The sequence below is a fragment of the Halichoeres trimaculatus genome, unplaced genomic scaffold (genome assembly GCF_033239565.1).
Source record: "Halichoeres trimaculatus isolate MK-OKI-2021-1 unplaced genomic scaffold, fHalTri1.1 fHalTri1_scaffold_11, whole genome shotgun sequence".
Lineage (NCBI taxonomy): Eukaryota > Metazoa > Chordata > Actinopteri > Labriformes > Labridae > Halichoeres > Halichoeres trimaculatus.
The window spans coordinates 19971672-19993593 of record NW_027437189.1 but is presented as its reverse complement, the minus strand read 5'-3'; the positions used below and the strand labels follow the sequence as shown (position 1 = coordinate 19993593).

The window sequence follows — 21922 nt, the reverse complement described above, 5'->3', positions numbered from 1 at the left end:
CTTCTGCGAGTTAGCTAAAGGCCATTTTAAACTGTGTGCCCATGACATAATAATGTTTATGGTAAATATTATAGTTAGAGACAGTGAGTGCATGGCGTGAAAGGCAAGGAAAAAAAAGGCATCAATCTCAGATCGAGAATAATTTATTAAGATCTGAGATGTGGCAATTACGTGGAAAGGACCAAAAAGAAAAAAAAGGAGAAGCCAACTCTCCAGGAACCGCATACATGATTGCAATCTTGATTAAATCCCCCTGGATCTAATGAGTTGATTTTCTGCTGTTAATATTGCATTGGCTGATGATGGATTCGTTAAGATAATGGAACGAAGCTAAAATATAAATGACTCCCTGTCAAGGAGCAGATTTTCGTCATTTTCCGTCTGACACCTCCGCCGTGGGGATTTGGTGAGGCCTTTTTGTGTTTAGAACCATCAGGATCCGGAATACTAATTGCTCATGTGTGGACGCTTCTAATGCCTCCCCTCCTCTCCGCAGCCCCCACCCCTCTCTATCGTCTTGGTAAATATCTCCTTCACATCTCCACGCCGAAACAAAGAGACAGACACAGCTTTCTGCCTTTAATGCAGAGATGACCTGTTGTTTTACAACAATGAAACAAAAATCAAAACAGAAAAACATTTGTTTCTCAAGAAAACACTTATTTCTATTCTTTCAAACCTCTGAGTCATGTATCAAATCACAGGTGTATTTAAGCGCTGTATATGACACAAAAACTGCCCACAAAAAGAAAACATGTAAGCAACAGCCCTCTAATATCGACCTTTGCTTTTGTGATAAATTAATAATGTGGTCTCTCTTTGTTGCTGTGCCGACCTGCTGGGCTGGGTGCTCACAGTTTTAAATGGTTTGTCACTTGGGTCAACTGGAGGAGTAAAATGTCCAATGCATAGAATATTGATCTCATATCACATGTGAACCACAGCACTACATGTATAATTTTTCTCTCAAGTGTGGCAGGGAACATAATGCAAAAAGCATTTGTAATAATCCCAGGCTACACTACGGAGTAAATATGCTGATGCTATATGGTTATATTGGCTGGGCAGTGGTGTTAATCAAAGAACAGTCAGTATGTACAGGTTCATACAACTTTTAATGATTGGTTGAATAAAATAAGCATACAAGACTTTAACAGTTACATCTGCATTGTGTTAAATCAAGCTTTATGTAAATCAAGGCTTTTTAATTTTGATGTAACTTTCTAAAACTTTTTCTAAAAATCAAACTCTTAATCACCATTCTTGTTAAGTTTCATGCCTGCCTCGTTCTTTCTTTTGTGATGATTATAATATTGCTCCCTTTTCTGTGCCATATTACCAGGAAACCCTTCTGATTGGGCCATCCCAGAGAGCCCTTTCTTCTGGGTGTCACTTTTTGTGTCCTTTAACATGGTTTTACTAAAAAGTCTTTTTTAATCAATCAAAAAGCAGGCAGAAAATAGGCTTTGTCATGGCTTGGCCTGGGGTCGTGATGCCTGCTCTGCCTGGTGACAGGTCTTCAAAAGGGATAAAAAGGAATATTTTTTGGGGAAAACGGGGGTTTCCATGGCACTGGCACTTGTTGCACATGGATCACCATTCTTTGGTTCTGCATGGGACTGAGGTTTCAAAGGGCTGGACAACAAAAATTAGGCGAGGAGGGGACAGCGGGACTGTGGAGGTAGCTGCCCTCAAGCCCCCAACCCTGTCCTCTCCTGGGGGGAAAGAAAGAATAGAAGCCAGAAGTGACAGCATAAAAAGGGGCCTACTAGGTGCTGTCAAATATGCATGAGTAAATGGTCAGTTTCTCACTCTGCAGCGTGTTCACAAGGCAAGACTGAAATGCAGACTAGAAGGCACAAAGCACAGACCTATTCAGCGAGAAGTTTATTCTTGTTGCGGCTTCCACTTCATGTAATTAAAGGTTGTTTCATGTAGAATGAGGTCACGTTAACTTGTTAGTTTCTCAGTTTATGTGTGGGAAATGAAACCCGGAAGCTTAGACAATGGACTGGCAGTGGCAACAGCAAAGAGGGTTATTATATAAAACTTCTGCTCAGCTAAGAGCCTGTTTGTGTGTTCCTGTCGTTTAAATTAGTAATTATTGAGACACTTTGGTGAAATAGATCAGCTGAACATGTTTCCCAAGTGAAAGTTGGAGAACTCCCTTACTTGGAGTCTGCTTTTCTTTATCTGTGTTCACTGCGTTAATATATGCATGCATGCATGCAGCCATAAATCTCACACATGGGAGGCTTTGAGCTATTTTCACTTCTGTAAAAATGTTGTTCAGAGTTATTACCTTCAGGCTCCACCTTAAATTCCTCTAACAATTACACATTCTTCTGTCTTTGGGAAATGGCGTTATGAGGTCAAGGTTTTTGCGTGTCAGGAGTCCTTTAAGCAATTTGCAATAATTTCCATAGCATCATCACCGCCACCTTCAATAACAAACAAGGTTACACACATGTGCTGCTCTTCACACACGCACACACATTCACACACATTCAGAGCCCTACATGTTCCAGTGTTGGAGAGCTTTAGCCTGTTTACACCTTTATCAAAGAGGTCAAAAGCTCTATAAGCACATAAAGCTACTGATCTAGATTTTAAATTTAGACATAAGAAAGGGTTGTTTTTCCTTGACAGACTGAAATAACAGCTGATAGTGTTCAATCTCTAAATGCAGTGATGAATGTAGCTGCAGGTTATTATAACTTCAGGGTATACATGTGTTTATTTCTTTCTTTCTTCTTTCAGTTCCCAACAATGTGCTGCCAGCCTGTTTAAAAGGTTAAGGCAGTCGGGATATGTTCCTTGATGGGATTTTATCATGCTAGGCATGCTCTGTTTCCTGATGAATATATTAAAATTATTACTGTGCAAACAGAGTTTCTAATTACTGACCTGCTTGCCATTGTACTGTGCGTTCTGTATGCCCCCCTTCTTCTCCATGCCTTGTTTATTTATCTGCACCAGTGAATACAGAATAGTCTATGCAATGTCATTTCCATCCACATGAAAATGATTTTGAAAATGCCAATCTTGCCTATTATACAGTGTAATTACTTGTCTGCTTTTTGATTTTATCATATCTTCAGCCAGTGGGAAGACACTTGGAGAGGCTAAACATCTTAGCGGAGCTTGATGATTTGCAGTAAATAAAAAAAATCCCCCACTTTGCAAAGGAAAGCGCTATCTGCCACATGTACAAAGAAAATGACTCCATTTTATCAAGGGTTTCCATAATGTGTGCAGATTCTCGAGTGTTAGATTCAGTGTCAGGTGTTGTGTCGGGTCAAACCTAAGGCAGGGGTTATCTTTACAGCACAGAACTTTTTGTGGTCTTAAAATTTCAAAATCCATATAAAGTCTGTCATCAGCTCTGTAGGTAACACTGAACCCCATGACACACATTTTTCACATGCAGTGTTAACAACTGTAGTTTGAAGATGGTATGTTAAATATGGGCAGATGGAACAAACTTGATGCACTCTATCAGGAATGAGCATTTACCTGTTACCTTTGTTTTCACTCACCTGGTTTTTCCACTTTAAAAGCCAAAACAGTTTTTGTTGAGCTCATTTTGATCATCAAAGCTGCACTTGTGACATATCATGCAACTATAAGTGGCTGCAAATATGTGTGTATGTGCAGTGATAAAAGTGTCACAGATTTTACTGGAGCATCTGCACTACATCATGGGAAAGGGCAACCCTGTTGTTTACTTGTCTGCCTGCAATGTTGCACAGGGGGTTGATCAGGGGAGTTGATAGGAGCTGCAATTTAAAAAGAGGACACTGCAGCTCTGAACAAAAACAATTAAAGGAAAATGAAAGACGGCCCCCAAGGGTTAAAAATAGAAAATTATCAACATGCATACTGGAATCCACTACACACCACCCCCCCACACTACCTCCCTCACCAACACCCCCCTCAAACTTACTGGGCCTGCATTGTTATGTATGATCAGATCTGCCAGTTCTTCCTCTAAGCTCCTTGTCACATTTTGACTTAATGAAGTGCAACTTAGAAGGGAATTGGGTTCATCATGCTAGTCGCACGATGCTCCCTTGTTGTAGCAAACAGGAGTGGCATGGGACCGAAGCGCTACAGCGCGAGTCGTTATCATTCCGGTCAGTCTGTTTAACACAAAATTAAACAAAGAACTAATTAGTGCCTCATGAATTAATAACTGCACTGTTGCCGAGAAGAAGTTAGGTTGCTGAGGGGAGATATAAAATAAGTAGGAAGATCAGGTTGGAATTATTATTACTTTTTCTGGGATGCATGGGCTCTCAAGGTTAGGAAACTTTAGAGAGGATTTAAGAGTGACTCAACTGGTTCTGCCAAAGTCAGTTTCTGTCCTGATGTAACTCTGTGTCTGGGTTAATGGGTGTCATTTAAGACAATGCGCTTTTCTGTATATAAGAGAAAGACACAGAGTTGTAATCACTGACTTTATATATTTTAACTGTGTGTTTGATTTAATTACAAAGTGAAAACAGGAAAAAGCTCTTTTTCAAATTTTCAGTTCTTCCCTAACAGAGATTTTTTTTGTCTTTTAAGTCCAATAATCTCTCTCTTTTTGCTGTGTACATTTTGCCATCAAGATCCCACAGAAAATAGATATGGTTTATTTTTATTCTGTGTGTCTTTTGAGGTCATCCTCAGCTGCTAACGTCTTTTCAAACAAATCTACCTGTGAGGAAATGACTGGCAGACTGTTGAAATATGCCCATACACGCCCATAATATATTCTGTAAGTGCTCCCCATGCTTCAGAGGGCTTCACAATCTGTAACTTGTGCACTTTTACACTGTATAACAAAGAGTGAACAAAAGTATATATTTTACTTTCCCCTCACCTGGATGCTTGTTACGTTATGTCAGCTTCTGTAGATGAGCCGTGTAAATGTATGGATTTTCTCAGAACATGTGCGTGCAGGCATATACATCGGAATAATCAGTGTCTTGCTTTTAATGTTTCTGCTTTTCTCTCCTTCTCAGATGAAGTGAGCCCCTGTACAGAGTGACTCCCCAGGAAGAGAAAACGAGGTAGGACAAATCTCCAACATGACTGATTACTGTCCCCACCATCTCCCCTGTTCATATCTACAACAATATCAGGCATCTTCATTAATCCCCATGGATCAATGTGTCTGGGGGTTGTAAAAATTGACAAATGACTTATTAGAATCCCACCGTTTTATTTTCCAACTGATTAACTCACAGCAATGTCGTACACTATACAGGCACACTGATGTATCTGTTTTCCAAAGAGCGCCTCTCTCTTTCTCTCCTTCTGCTTCCCTCTTTCTCTTGCTATGTGGAATCCATACAGCACAAAATGAGCCCCTATCACTGTGGAGAAGAAATCCTGTCTTGGCTGCAATGACACAAAACAGTGCCACGAATGCATGTATTAGTTTTCTGACAAAACAGCTGCTGAGCAGTAATTTGTCTGAATTGCAGTAAAAAAAAGAGAGAATACATAAATACACTAATACACATATATATAAAAAAATCACATTACCCACTTCTTTTTTAAACAATAAGCTTTTTGTGGTTAACAGTTTCTCATGAATGTGTCAGCATATATGCCATTTTCTGTTATCTGTCTCACTGCAGTATTCAGGTAATTATGATTTCATATTTGTTTATGTCTGCTTTATGTCTAGATCTTGTTCCGGCATCATCCCACATTGTCATCTTGACAAAATAATATAATTTTTCCACTCTTTGGCATTTATTACTGTAACAGACATTAGACACAGACATCTAAGTACAGATGACATCCACCAAATTAACAAGAGTATAAAACCTTTTGTTGCTGATAAAAAATCTGCCTCTGTACAATTTGACTCTCGAGAGAACGCTAATGACTTGTGACTTGAAGAAACTGGGTTGCTTTTTTTTCTCTCCCTGAGATGAAACCTTCGGTGCTAATGATGTTAGCTGGTATGAGCACAATGCTGATGTGGGAGTCTGTCATGAGGATGCATACAACAGCCCTTGCCCCTGGCCTCCTAGTCAAGAGGGATCTAAACATTCAGAAGTGACACCGTGGGCTGCCTCATGTCAAACCAGAGACCCTCACTATCACCAGGGGGTGGCATGGCCATGAATTGAGGCGGAGGGCTACACCACAGTCCTTTGTTTCTGGTGGTGTCACTCACACACCAGAGAGAAGACACACTCCTTGCATCAATCAGAGCCCCAGATACATGCCCAGTGTACCTCCCTACATCATCATGATGACACCATCCACAAACTTCTACATGAACACTTACAGCAACAAGAGGATGAGAGGTGCAGATCAGATCAGTGACACCACAACCCCTTTTAAGCTCACCTCACAGCAAGATGCACGAGTGGACTTGCACACACAAAGACAGCTTGTCCTGTGAAGCAAAGCTTAGCATGAGGTGCAGACTGTGCAGAATTATTTAAGCCTCCTCTTGTATAACCTTATAACACCAACATAACTGAGTACAGTTAGTTTAATTGGGTTTTGATATATGTTAATATAACTAATCATAAAGGCCAACTGGCTCTTACAAGAGGCTGGCATGGTGCCCCCCCCCCTCTCCTTTTTTTGCTCCCACAGACTCGTGAACACTCCCAGAGCAGGGTCCCTCTCTTAGACAGTGGGAAGAAAATTAAACTGCCAAATTTGTTTTCATTGGTTCCAGGGACAATCTCCAGGGATTTCAAGGCTTTTAATTGAGCTCACTGAGCAGAAATTTGTGGGGCTGCTTACCAACAACAGTTATGTCTCCCTTTTACTTCTCTTTGATCGCAGTGACGGAATCAGCAGATTTTAAAGTGAAGTGATGCTGTGATTAAAATCAGTTTATGAGAACTGTTTGTTTAGAGCTCTGTTGAGGTTCTTTCACTACCTATAGCTCTTGATGTGAAACTGGGAAATTGGTTTCTAATGTTTTATAATTGAAAATTCAGACACTTTGTTCAGTGTTTTGTTGGCTTTTCAGGGTTTGTGTGTGGGAGTGAAATGATTCTCAATTAAACAGGCGTTCAGTCAGTCTTGGAAAAAGGTAAATAAAGCTCAGAGCCTACTGCTGGAAAGATAATTTGTCTTACTGAGAAAAAAGAGCACCAGCTTATAAAGCTGAATTAAGTATGATTGTATTACGCAGTTAAGTATAACACCAAAAACTAAAGGCCATCTTCACATTTTCTTCCCTTTTCTTCCTCCTGCATGTTTTGTCTTTTGAATTTTTCCAGTGTGTCAAAACAAGCAAAGGCTACATGGAAACGGCAGCCCTGTGTAAATATTTATGATGTAACATCTCCATGTGAATAGACTTTCCTCCCAATCCATCCATCATTACGGGCATATCGTGAAAGCCCTCCTCCCGGTGGTGGCTCAGGGCCTTAGGAAGCTCAGACAGGAGCGGCGTGTCCCCCTCTCATTCAAAGTATTTGTTTTTCTTTTGACTGGGGGCAGCCCAGCTGTGAGGGCATTTCATGTGTCAGCCCCTCCGTTTTCATTCAGGGCTCACTTCAAAGCCCAGTTTTGGTTCATTGTTTCTGTGACGTGGCTGCTGGACCTCAAAATGCCCAAACAGAAAAATGCGATGTAGGTCAAATTACAGAAGTCATGCCCCTGAAAAAAAAGTAGAATTCTTATGGTCAAAACTTTAAACCCTGGTTACCACCCAACCCTGGTATTTGTGCTTGTTGTCCTCTCACTTCTTTATGTGAGCACAGTGGAGCTGAATGAAAGTTGGAAAGTTAATAAAAAGGGCTGTGGTTCTATATGCTTGGCAGAAAAATCAGTGTCTAAAAGTCTAATCCTTGCTTTGCTGTTTTTTCAGCTTAGTTGCTGAAGATGTTTTGCGTATCTGTCAGGGCCTGTGCATGCACAGTTCTTCCCCTTATGCAACAGTTTCAGATATGAAACATGTCTTCATTTGGTCCAATCAAAGTGAGCTGCAAGGCCTGCTGTATTTTTTCAAGTGCGACAGTGTTTAAGAATGTGAAGGTGCAGTGGATTTATGAGGTTGTGTGTTTGCAGAAGTAGGTAAGTCTACTGCCTTACCTAAGTGGATTACAAGGTTTTAGGCTTTTCTCCTTGCACAACTTATCGGTAGAAAATAGGCGTTGCAGACGTTAGCGAAATATTGCCACCCAGACTCTCATAACATTATCATTAGCCACGGAGGATTGCTGAAATGTGATTAATACATCACAATTTTGACAGACTGAGCCTGAAAAGGTAATATGGATTATTACAATGGTTGTAAAGCTCAATACCGCCATCCAAGTTTATCCATTTATCTGCAATGATGAGACTCCTTTGTGTAGTATAGCATTGTAGCATCTATCTAAATAACAAAAGATATCGCTCCCATACACAATTGTTGAGCTGTTAATATTCAGCCCATGCAACAATGCACATGGGAATGGAGTGCTGAGACAAAACTTGACTCTGAACGGGGGGAAAAGTCCATAGAACATTATGAGAATTATGAATCGATGTTCCGGCCTCTAGTACCGGGCACTTTTTCCTTGGCTGAGGTATCTGATTACCTTCAAACTAAAATATTGCTCCTGTTTGGTTCAATTACCACTGGTTGAGTGCTGAATGATGCAATTCACTATCTAAGAGCTTTTTTCTTTCTTTCTTTGTGTACACACTTTGGGTGTGTTTAATTTAGTTGGCCTTGTACAATTCATGTTGAATAAACGCCATTTTTCTGTCATTTCAAGTACCTCTTCTCTCTCTGTGGATCCATTCAGGCTTTCAATACCTTTTCTCCCCCTCTCTTCTCCTGTCTCTTTTTTCCACGAGCAGGAGGGTTTTACTTTACTCCTTTGTCATCCTAATTGATTGCATTAACCTTTTGAGTATTGAATTTCCTGTGCATCACGCCGAGCACAATGTGGAATATTATCATAATCCTTCCAAGTAATGGACACAGGGCAATCAACAATGCTTTAGGAAAAGTACATCTTTAAAAGATGGAGCATCATATTATTTTCAGGCCAAAGACCTGGAAGGGGTGAGACTGTTGGGCTTTAGGAAACTTTGACTGTAAGGGAAGTTTGTTTTTCTTTTGCATCTAACAGGCATCCAGGGAGCCTTTTGATGTTTGCTTTGTTAAGGAGGAAGTTTTTGTGATTGACTTGTCTTGACACATGCTACTGGTGCATGTTCCTTTTGTTATAACATTTCTATAAGAATGACACTTCCTATGATATAATACAAACACTTTGATATTTAGAATACATTTTTATGTATTATTGGTCACAAACCAATCTAGTGAGAAAGGGCAGGATATCTGATAACACTGTCCAAAACAATGGTACAGTCCGTACAGTGAGGACATGAACCACACCTTCTTCAAGGTGTACGGATCTTAAGCTGCAGCTAACGTTACATCATGGTTACTTTTGTTTGTTCTTTTTAAAATGACAGCAAAAATGAAACATCCACAGCATTTGAAATCACACTTGAAAGTCACAACTAAAGGAAGTTAAAGTGCCATGGGACAACTTTCATAGTCGAGAGGAGTGCTCAAAATATAAGTTTTAGGTTCTGTCTACCCAAAAAAAGACAGTTCAATGGTTCCCTTCAATTCTTCAGTAGCCGGCAAAACAATCATCACTTCCAAGCCTGAGGCACTTGGTGGATTGTGCTTTCTCTCGGTTACAATGGAAGAGCATTGCTGCCTGTAGTTCAAGAATCCAAAGAATAATGAGTCATGTTAGCAGGTAGGGCACAGGATTAAGTGGCAGAGGAGTTTAAGAGGAACTACCATGTTGCTCAAGTTAATATTGAATGAGTAACAAAGAACTTGAAACACTTTTGATGCTCAAGATGAAGGTTTAGAAAAGCACTAAGGCATCCTTTGGGGGCGAAAATTTCCATTCAAATTATTTTAGCAATTTCATAAATTGTACTTCTCTGAAACCAGAAACAATATCCTGATGATGGCATAATTGTTGCTTTTTGTATTACCTATTATGATTACAAAAGTACATCCCCTTTAGCACGAATCAACCTATCATAGCATTTTTGTGGTTATCTTGAGTTGCATGTGCAGATCTGTTTTCTGGAATAACTGAGCTTTCCAGCCACTTCTACAGCACTGAAATCATCTATTCCTCTAAGGCTTTATTTAAAGTAATCACTTTTGGTTACCTGAGACAATTTTTAGTTCTTGGTACATATTGTTATCCAATCCAATCACAGTAACAACAAAGTAGTTGTTGTGCATCCCTTTCCCCATGCACATCTGCACTCTGACAAATGATACTCCCATTTTATTCAGTGAAATACTGAGCAGAGGTAGAATGTTATTGCCCAACATATTTCTCAGGTAGTCCATGGTGTTTTATAATGAAACAGCTGCATTACATCAAAACAAGAATCAGTATGATCACTATGATGAGATTCTAACTCTATCATGTTTTTGTTCACTAATTTTAACATTCGATCATATTGTTGTCAACTGTTTTGAAGATGGGATTATGTTTGAATGATGAATCGTAACTCATCAAAAGACATTGGAGTTGAACTTGCAGCTTCTCCAGGTGGTTTGTGCTGAAATAATAATTTTGTTATAACAGGTTATTAAATCCTTGGTCGTATGGAGTTTTAAACTGCAGATGATTTTAAATTGAGGGGCCAGGATAGACTAGCTTCAGTAGCTAGGTAAGCCCTTGCTTTACCATGGCATGTGCTGTAATCTCTTTACCTGCTTTACAATCTTGTTTGGTTTGGGGGGGTGAGTAAGTTTATTTTCTGTGTTTCTTAAGAGTCTTTGTCTTAGAGCCATTTAGCACAAGTCTGCTCATATGGGTTTTTTGTTATATGTCAAACTGTCCCAAAAGGAAAGGAATAGAAATGCAGCCAGGGACTGTTTCTAAAGATTGAAACGGAAATTACTGGGATATATCTTTATAACACATCATCCACACTTGACCAATAATAAAAAAGGCCCAAAGTCTAAAACCTACAGATGACACTTCAAGGATAACAGTACAATAACAGCCTGTTGACAAGATAATAAATAGCCTACATTGACCTGTTGAGTTGAAGCTGTAGCTTTTAAAAAAAAAGACATGATAAATTTAAGCATTAAAAGTTGTTTATGTTGCAAGACCAATGTAACATTCATAGCTGTAATGTCAGTTGGCTTTAAGGAAAGTGTCAGTGCAATAACACAGATCAGCACTGAGCTTGGAAATTAGTGACAGCAAATCTTTGAACAGAACATGACAGCTGGGATACTTTGAGATAATAAAAGTGGACTGCTACTTTTTTTCCAGAGGAATTTATAGATTTACCAAATATAGCTTGTTATAATTTTACATTCGTTTGTCATATTTTATTACAAAAAGCAACCAAACATGAGTCTATATGATTGAACAGCTGTGATAGCGTGTGTCTAACTTCCATTGTCACACCAAATTGTGAAGTTTATATTTTCATATCATTCTATATTTTCTAACCCTGCAGTTAAAAATTAACACATTGTTTTTTTATCAATGGGAAAAGCAGTCCACGAAGTGCTTGATATGGGGTATTTTACTGCCATAAAACTCTTGGTTACAGTATTTGTGATGTCTTCAGACTTTTGTATGTTTTTCTGTAAACACAAACATAAATGCGTTAAAGTAATTGATTGTTGAGAAGCAGATAAAACTGTTATCATGTTTCCTTGCCAACACGGAGCATTATCTGGACTCTGATGATGAATTGAAGCCAAACACCCTGTAATTCATATCAACTCTATTCTATTTTTCAGCTCAAAGGGGGAAAAATCAATTGAAACAAGCTCTTATGCATGGATAGATGCTAGTTTTGATCAATATGATTTTTTTTATGGATAGTGCCTTTGAGTTGCTGAAGCCAGCTAATGCAAAGCTAACCGGTGGTGCTCACATCTCACAAATATAAAGTGATTCAGCAGGGGGTACGGTCACTATTTTGGCACGTCTTTTGGCACATTCACCTGAGCTTTATTGATCTAAATAGAATCATGTGATTGAGTGAGGATGTGGGTCAAAATATAGGTCAAGGTCAGTCAACAGCACAAAGCCAAATCCTGTCCATCTTTTGTATTCCATCAAGCGTCGCTGGTATTCCTCTGGGAACCGAGCGCCCTCAGCATATGGAAACTAAAGGCCCTTGGTTCAATTATACAAGCCCATTGAGCTTCAGAATATTGACATATCTTTGTACTCTGAAAATGTCATGGATAATGATCAACCAGTTCACCAGAAAATGCTTCAGAGAAACCTGGATTTGAAGGCTAGATATGAAGTGCAGCGAATCTGTAAACTTGTAACTATAAGGTCAGGATTTACCCGCTTAAAGGAAGTACACATCAATATCTGTATCACATGTTAAAAAAAGAAACATTTATTTTAGATGAGGTGCTATGTTGAGGTCATGAAAGATGAGAATGCAGACCTTGCATAACACATCCACTCATGTTCAATGATCACTATTAATTTCTATTATCTCTGCCTGGTTGCTCACTTATAGACTTTACCCTTATAATAAACTGTAAGACTAAATGTATATCTCTGTTCATCGGTCATTCAAAATGTCTAATTATTGACTTGAGGAGGAGGAAGTTGGTGTGTATTCCCAGTCAACTATGACATTTAGAACTGAGAAAGATAACTGACCATAACACCGAGGTAACACTTTTCTGCTGCTCCAGCAAAGTTTGTATCCTTTAAAGGAATTTAATCACCATGGTAACTTCTGCTCTGCAATGTTGTCAAACTCAGGTGTTAGCTGTGGAGCTGGGGTATGCACAAAACATAGAGTAATATGGAAAAATTAATAGAGATATTCATCTTATGGCCACAGTTACTTCTGTACAGATGGATCTGTAGAGGTGGCAGTGGTATGAAGAGATACTCAACTTTTGTATTTTTATTTTTTCTGTTTTGGGGTTGTTTTTGCTAAAACTACCCTATATGCATTGTGAAGTATATTTCACTCAATTGGCTCTGTTTGTTTGTGCCCATGAATTTCTGTGCTGTGTTAAGGAGACCCACTAAAAATAGGTGATTGTATGGTAGGCGGGTCTTTACAGACACACCCAACAGCACTTAGCTGCACCGTGGTGTTGGTGTGAAGCTGAACTCTAGAAAAAAAAAAAAAAAAAAAGATATATATATATATATATATATATATATATATATATATATATATATATATATAAATATATATATATATATATATATATATATATATATATATAAATATATATATATATATATATATATATATATATATATATATATATATATATATATACATATATATATATATATATATATATATATATATATATATATATATATATATATATATACATATATATATATATATATATATATATATAAACAAGACAACTTTAAAAATGAGTCTTGAGGGGTGTTCTGCAAAGTTCTCAGTACTACAAAGCTGGCTGTCCTATTATCCTCTGACTTATCCAGAAAAGGTAACTTAGTCAGGACCCTAATACAGTCAGTTATAGTGCTGCTGACTTCCTTCTGTTCCTGTAAAAACTGTACCAAGTGCCCTAAAATGTAATACCAAAAGAGCACTTTGACCACCAGGGCCATTGGAGCTGAACCAAACCAGAAATTGTAACAAAAAAAAAAAAGTAAAATTATAAAAAAAATTGTAATTTTTGTATTTTTTAATTGTAAATTTAAAAAAAGTTGCATATTAAGAATAGGCTATCTGTATAATTGTATCCCCCAAATCAAAAAATCTATGAAGCATCAAGATTTAAGTATCTTAACTTTGGTCCATCACATAAAACATTTCTTCTGCATCACAGACATTTTGGAAACACTGTTTCCTATCCTGTTTTGTATTTCTGTTGCTGTCTCTGTCTTTACTTTTGAGCCCTTAGTCTTGCTCTAGTCAGCTACAGATACAGGCAGAATCTTAATTGATCTAATCTGGTTACTGCTGGCTATTTTCAACAGTTCCATTAGAAAACTCCCATCCTCCCCCACTCTGCCTCCCTCCCCTCACCTCCCACACTTTCTACCCCCCATCTGGCCTGACCTACATGGTAGTCACATGGCCCCGGCTCCCTGGCTTGGCATTTTATGGAAAATCTGCAGGAGATAAAGCCACTGGGTTTAAAATGTTATCCCTGCCTGTCCTTTGAGAAGGGCTAAACACTGAATGAGGTGTTATTGCATCAATGCTGTTGGACACACAGGCAGCAAAGAGGATATCTTCCCCCCCTCTCTCTCCCTCCTCAATTTGATTGGATTTAGTAGAGTGTCACCACTGTGACTTTGGGGGATTTCTCTTTCCCTGTCACTGTCTTATGCATGCTTGCTTGGGTTATTTACTTAACTTGTCCAGAAAATGGACTGTGATCTGCAGCTTACTGCAAAAGCTGGGGAGGGACAAGTGCTTCATGCTGGTAAAGATATGCCAGACAGGCACCTAGACACTTGCTTACTGCTCTGGCTCGCTCACTCCCTTGCTGGTGCTGAGGGCTTAGTTTTGCACTGTGACCGAGTCCCCTTCACACTGTTGTCTGCCTGTAAATTTTCTGCTGCCCTTGCTATTCAGCCAATTACAGCAAAAGAGCTTTAGCGATTTTTTTCCCCCCTACTCTTCCTCCTGGTGTATATTTATATATATATTTAACAAGGGAATGACAAGCATTGCTGAAGGTTAAAAAAATGCTGAATTTCATAGTGCACATAATGTCAACTTTTTTCTACAGCAGGACTGATCAATAACAGTCAGCTCTATCTTCTGCAGAGTGAATACACATGCTGCGGATTAATATAGTTTCCTCGCCTGTTGCATATAAATTTAGAACCTTTGTTGCTGCCATTTCTTCTTAAGTGCAGAAAAGTATTTTTGCAGCTCTGTAAATCTCACAGATCCTCCAGTAGTCTCAAATAGAGAACAGTCAATACGAGTTTGTGGGTTAAAGATTCATGATATTCTGAGATAAGATGAGTGTGTGAGGAAAAAGGAGTAAGTAAAGTCAATCTAAAGTTTGCAGGTCTTGTTATTTGTCCCTCTGCACCTATTGTAAGTTTCATGCAGTCAGCACCTTCCCTGTCCTTTTGACATTAATCTGCTCTGTCCCATACTGTCAACCTTAGTAGCCATATATTCAATAATTGGTTTAGAAGATCACACCCTTAAGCCCATCTACACAATAATACGGGCTAATGTATTTCAGTGCATGCTCAGTTTCTCCCTCCCAGGTATGCTTTCTTTGACTCTTCTTTTTAGAGATAGGACATGTTGCTGAACACATTTGACCTAATACCTGGAAAAGGCCACACACTAACCATCTGTACAAGGTCAGATATAATACAGATCTACAAAGCAGTTTAGGATTGTGTCCAAAGTGCCAGCTGCCATTCTAACTTCTGGAGCTAGGACGATCATAGAAAACATCTTCCCAAAACACTATCAAAGATAAAGCAGTGAGGATAGCTTTGCATCACTGTGCGAGTTTCTGTGGTTCATGCTATAGCTATACTAAACAGGGTGAAGTGCCAGCTAAAAGCAGTCCCACTGCAACCAAAAAAAGAAGAACATCACATACATTTTATTGTTCTGTCTCTCATAAAGACAAAACCAGAAGTTACACAAGTGATAATTGTGCATAAAAGAGGTGACACCACAAAATGTAGTGTTCCAAAACAAGAGAGCAGAAGAATAAAGGACTCTTTCCACCAGTGCAGGATCAGCCACGCCTAGCAGTGGGAACGGAAAGAAAAACTGCTTAATGTGACAAAATAAAGACAGAAACACTCCAAGGGAAAGTTAGAATTAGGATCCTGAAAGATTTATGCCTCCATTTTATTTATAATTTGTTTTCTTTTCCTTATTGGAATTGAGTTGCAACTGAATATTTGATGAACACAGCCTTGAAGTAAGGATGTTATGTCAGCAAGGAAACAAAAAGTAAAGAGAAGCAACAAAGAAAAGTATTTTGCAAAGTTTGCGCTTCAGAATAAACTAATATGCCTTTGCCTTCGCAAGTGACTTGGTAATTGAATGTGGGGGGAGTTCACTATCTGCAGGTTGTGTTGAGCCCTAGCGAGGCTAGCTGCGCCTTTCCGTATGCACTGCGCTGAGTGCTGGGTACTCTCTGTGCACAGAACACCATCTGCATTTTGCTGTTAACGCGCCTTCACATCCAAGGGAGGATTAGGAGAAAATCCCCTGGTTTTTTTCAACCAGTTGACAAATATCAGATTTGTCTCTAAAAAATTAGCTCCATCTATATCTCCCACCATATGACACACAAAAAAGATTATCTTTAATACCCAGCCAGCTTGGGTGTGGAAAAAGCAGATTAAAGTTTCAGTTTGGTCATATTTACCCAGCCACTTCAACTACGAGACTGCCTGCATCACCCGGTAGACAGACCTCTTCACAAAGATTCCTCCCCCTCACATGTACAGCCGCCCCCACCCCCAAGCCGTTACCTTCCAGAAACAAGATGTCTTCCTTGAAACAATTAGACATCATACTTAAATAATTCATCATTTCCCAGTCAGTCTTTTCTCTTCTACGTGTCCTTTAAACAGACAGAGTGAGCTGCCAGAGGGGCTAAAGTGAATAACAGCAGCAGGTGCCTTTTCAGATGGAGCTTTGTAGTCTGCGGAGGGTGCTGAGCTGTTATTTTAGTGGTCCACTGCTGAGGAGCAGGGGGTGGCTGGGAAATGGACCTGGTGGCTGACCTGAGACCCCAGAGCTGTCCTATTAGCAGCGTGCCCCCCACCAGACAACATCAGCTATGAGTCCTGGTTCTGGTAGCGCTCTCATCTCAGGGTTGAAATACCCCAAAAATCTACCACAGAGGAAGCAAAGCAGTGAACCCCTGTTTGAAAAAGTAACAATCTTCTACAGTATATGAACTCCTCTGACCCTGAAGAGGTCATTTGTGTCTGTGCTGCCAGATTGTGAGACTGGACAGGCATTATTATCACCCATCAGCATTCATCAGAGGGATTTAAACATATGAGTAAGATGCTCCTTAAGCCTCTGCTAAGTCAGAGTGTTCTTCCTGACCAATTCATTATCAAACGCATAATCGTCATCTGCCGAGGACCAAGGCCTAAGGCTCTACCTGTTGTCCTGGATGTTGACTTCCCTGCTTCCACTCAAGACCACTGCCCCACCCAGAGGTTGCTTTATGAACACAGGAGCCCCATAAATGAAATTAAGGTGTCAATTAGTCAATTACAGCATAATAACTCTGAGGGCAGACATTTAGAGACAGAGAGAACCTCAGCTAAGTTCATTTCCTCCGGCCCAGGAGCCTAGCACTTGGCACACGTCACTCCCCACCCAGACTCGCTGAATAAAGGCCCCAGTGCTCTCCCTAATGTTATTTTCCCCTGGATATCTTTTTTGATCAACAATTTCCTTTCATGGGTTTGTTTTTCAGATGCAGGGTATGCACTTTTTCTCTCCCCAATTTGGCTAGGGAGAATTTTATAATTTAGTAATTAAAATCTTTGTTAGGCTTTAGAAATTGCAGCTAATTGAATTTAATGGGAAGATGAATTTCAATTTTATTTGATTAGCAGGACCCCTGGCATAGGTATTTATGGAAAAACTCTACAAAAATATGCTGTGTGGGCTAAGATGGTATAATAGAATTATGGATAATCGGATTTCACTGTCATGAATTTCACTCTAATTTCACTCTAATTTTCCATTAGATAGCTGGTTTACAAATATTTGCTCATCTGCGATGGGAAAGGCTATCTGTCTAAAATGATTACAGAGCCAGCCTTCAGAAATATGTCCCTTTTTTCCCCTCCCTTTTAAAAACCAGATTGCGAGGGATCAAAATTAGGAAGATTGCATTATGGATGTCTGCATCCGGGAGAGCAATGAGGGAGATATGATGATTACGGCCGGGGGATGAAAGCAGTGTCAAGAAAAATGTATGACTCAAAAACATAGGCCTGTTCTATCTACAAAATCTCTCCTCTCAGCACTGTGCCGCCAAGCAACATGCAATATCATAACTCATGTAATATCACAAACAGCGCACAGATATAAGAAAGACAATGCAGTTTGTTGACACACAAATGTACCTTATACCTCATACAAACTCCATGTTAATTGCGCTCAAGTGTGTACCTATAATGAGATTTTGCCCTGTGATTTTCAAAGTGTATGTCTGTATACATATAAAGCTATACGGCAATTATGAAAATCAAATGAGATTCTGAAGAATCATTGTCATGAGTAATGCAAATGAAGATCATCAAGAAGTGGTGTGTTGCCACTGTTGGTGTTCAGGCTGTATTTGTGTGTAAGTTTAATATTCAGCTCCTTCTCTGCTTAAAAATAAATATATAATGCAATATAAACAGACGTGAGAGGGAATAATATCCCACATCGCAGACAACCTCGAATAACACAAGGGTGAACCCATGTTGAATCCCACTTTAAAAGCCCCTGCTTCAGAATTAAGCTTTTACACGTTCAATTTCCTGCCAATTTGACAACAACATGACAGTGAATATCAAGAATAAACTTGATCCGTCGTCGGCCAGAAAACACAAACTATTTTAATTTGTTGTGTTTCAACTTAGGAGTGAAGTGCTGTAGCAGCGCCCCTCCCGAGTAAGCCCCTACCTGTAGACTCCACCAGTGTGAACAGGCCTCCACCCCCATGCTACCTCATACCCACTCCTCCGACTCTCACTCGCTCAGTCACTCTTTGCCCCAAACTGCCAGAGACAGCAAGAGGGGTTCAAAAACACAATCTGACTCTCGGCAAAGGTCAGATTTCTCACTCGGCATGTCTCTGGGCTTTGGGCACAAAAGCCACTGAATTCACATCTATCAAGCGGCCCTGGCTTTTGTCCTGGGGAATGGAGGACTCGGAGTGGGCCCTTCACCAGACCAGCCCCTCCTGGAGTGCACTGTCAGGGGCAGCCAAACGTCTGGCCTGGCGGCCCTTTGACTGATGTACCCCTGCCATGTCACATGCACGGCAGCGTGCACACACACACTCACACGCATACACACTCCACCTTGCCCTCAACATTCTCCCGCATGCATCCATACAATACCCTCAGACCACATCAAACGAAAAGCCCCACAGCTCCTTTTGAAAGTAATGGTTTCACCCCCAAAGATGGCAGCTTGAAGGCCAGAGGGCTGAAATGCATGAACTGCAAACCTTCCCTCCTGTGGACATCAATAGAAATTATTCTGCAAAGTGAAACATCGTCCACATCGAGTTTAGACATACTGTAGTAATTCTCTTTTCCTATGTAAAGTTTTGCTTCATTCATGTTCAACAAAGCATCACAGTGTTCACAAACTATATTTAAAACTGGTTCAAATGTAAACTGAAGAGCTTTTTTGAATTACTCTCATGTTAATATATTATTGCTAAACAAGTTCAGCATCATTCTTGATCCGTTTTAACCGGACTAGATCTTCATGGTTACTTATGATGCGTATCAACCCTGCGCCGGAGGTTACAGACTCTCAAAGGAAACATACAACAACATACAACAACAAACAAACATGCAATCAAACAGGCAGCAGGAGTACAAACAGCAGTTTTTTTTATGCCACAAGAGGCTACTTTTATTCCATGTTTATGCAGAAAATCCAAGCCCCCCTTTCTCCTCTCTGTTTAGCCTCAGTTAATAATGAAACAGTCAATTTTACACAGCATTTCTACCAAACATGAAAAGATCCGTGAAGCAGGTACAGACGGCATTAGGTTCGCTTAGTCCTGATTTATTTACAAGACTGTTTACACAGCTGGCATAGTTGCTAGAATAGGAATTGGGACAGTGACTGTCACGTTGATATTTATCAGAATATTCAGCCCACAGAATAATTTAATTCAACTTTACCCCAACCCCCCCCCCCACACACACACACACAAATTATATATAAAAAAATACCTTCAGGAATTCTTAGTTTACCAACTTTAAGAACTCTACAATCTGCTGTTGTTATGTTAAACAAAAAAGGAGGGCACTGAGCATGACTTCTGAGGTGTTAGGTTAATGTGCACAGAGCCTAAAGTAGAAAGCAGAGAAGAAAAGTTTTATCATGGCTGTTGTGTTAGCAGTTATTTCTGATTTCAGTTTTAGATTTTGTTGAGAACACAAAACACCTAGGGATGACGGACTTGCCTTGTGTTAAACAGGTCTGAATAATCCACATAGCATTATGTTTTTTGAGTCTGACAGTTCAAAGGTGGAACCTTGTAATAAAAAGTTGTGTAAAAACATTTGTCTCACATGTGTTAGGGAGTGAGACAAATGTTATATAATACCTGTCCTTTTATTATTATAAACAGGTTTGTGTGATTATAAATTCAAAATCTACCAAAACCTGTGTTATGAACATCCTTTAAACTTTGAAAGCACTCAGGAACTGACTTTGTATTATTGTAGTTTACTTCTGGGCCATCAAGAATTCATTTCCTTTTTCCTCAAAGTGTTTTGTTGTAAGAGAAATTGCCTATGACATCTGAATGTTTAAACTTTTCCTCACTATTAATTTCACCTTTTTTGTAACAGAGCAGTATGTACACAGTACATGTGTTATGTTCAAATGGTCCAGAGAGGCACTTTGCATGCCACTGCGAAAGGAACTGCCAGGCAAATAAGGGGTTTGTCTTATAAAGTATTCATTGTCACCTGGTAACGGCTGCCGTTTATCATTTCACCTGAAATTACAATGAAAACTGATAGCTTATCAAAGGGAGGGAAAGAGAGAAGAGAAAGCTATGAAGCAGAGAGGCTAAAAAGTAAACTACTAGCCACTCAAAAAAAGATCTGTGTTTTGTGAGAGAAGTAAGAGTGTTATTTGCTCAAAGCTTAAGTGCATGAGTAATATTTTTGTCAAATATAAAAACACTTGACGCCTGTGGCAAAAACACAACAGCACAAACATCGATCCCGTAACTAGTCTGAAATCCACATACTTGTGTATTTTCTTATCTTTACATTGAGAGAAATTTCATTTTGGTGATTTCATGATCAATTTGTAGCAGAGTGGCTCAGAATGCGTTCTAGTAGAACTTTACAACAAGGAAATGTTTGTGTTTACAAAGCAGCTTTGCCACAGTCACGCTGTATTTAATCCATTTAAAAGCTTCAAATACTTGTGCCCAATAAAGTATAATAAAGTAAAACAAAAACAGGGTTTCTACCTTCCAAAAACCTCTTTTTAAAGTGTGGTGCTCTCCTCATTTGAATAGAGGCAGTCGAGGCTCCACCCCAAGAGAGTTGAAAGGCTAGAAGACCACAAAGATGGAAAAGGCCAGCCCACTGAGGGAGGGAGAAAAAAACTGCTCCGGCTCCTCTGCCATAATTTCCTATCAGCCTATTCAGACAACATCACCAACAGCTTGGTCTGTGCGTGTGTGTGTGTATGGGGGCAAAGCAGAGAGTGAGAGACAGAGAGGCAGCGCTCGAGAAGCAGAGAGAGAGCAACACGAGGAGAGGGAGAGAGAGCAGAGAAGGGGGAGGCTCCGTATTCTTTCACCTACCCCCCGTCAAACCACAGGAAGGAGGGGCCAGACCCTAAGCTGCCAATCAAATCTGCTCGTGGCAGCCGGCATTATCTCAGCAACAAACTATTGACAGATTACATGTCAAGGAGTTTAGTGCATGATTGAAGGAAGCCTTTTTTATCTAGTTACTTTTCCGCTTTATTTCCCCCCTTCACCAACCAACATTCGAATGACTTTCTAACAGAGTTGAGTAATATTATGAAAGTTACATGTCTGAGAGGATTTAACTTCGACTTCCCTGAATATGGTGAGTACTCTTCTTCTTTTGTATCTTTGCCAGATATGTTTTATTAGCTGACAGTTTAAGGTGTGTCTTTATCTCTGACTAAATATACTGAGAGGGGAAGTTCATGA

The 21922-nt window shown here is 39.6% G+C and overlaps 1 protein-coding gene across 2 annotated transcripts in view; it reads left to right on the top strand.

Moving 5' to 3' along the window:
- Positions 1–21922, top strand: part of casz1 (castor zinc finger 1) — a 175883-nt gene that overhangs the window by 78347 nt on the left and 75614 nt on the right. The window contains exon 5 of one of the 2 annotated variants that reach the window (XM_074681913.1): positions 5010–5057. Coding sequence is in view for 1 of the 2 variants with exons in the window: in XM_074681912.1 (XP_074538013.1) it covers positions 21767–21815 (49 nt within the window). In the remaining variant the exon portion in view is untranslated. Of the gene's footprint in view, positions 1–5009; positions 5058–21462; positions 21816–21922 lie in introns of those variants that run through there. The other variant, XM_074681912.1, reaches the window with a different exon arrangement.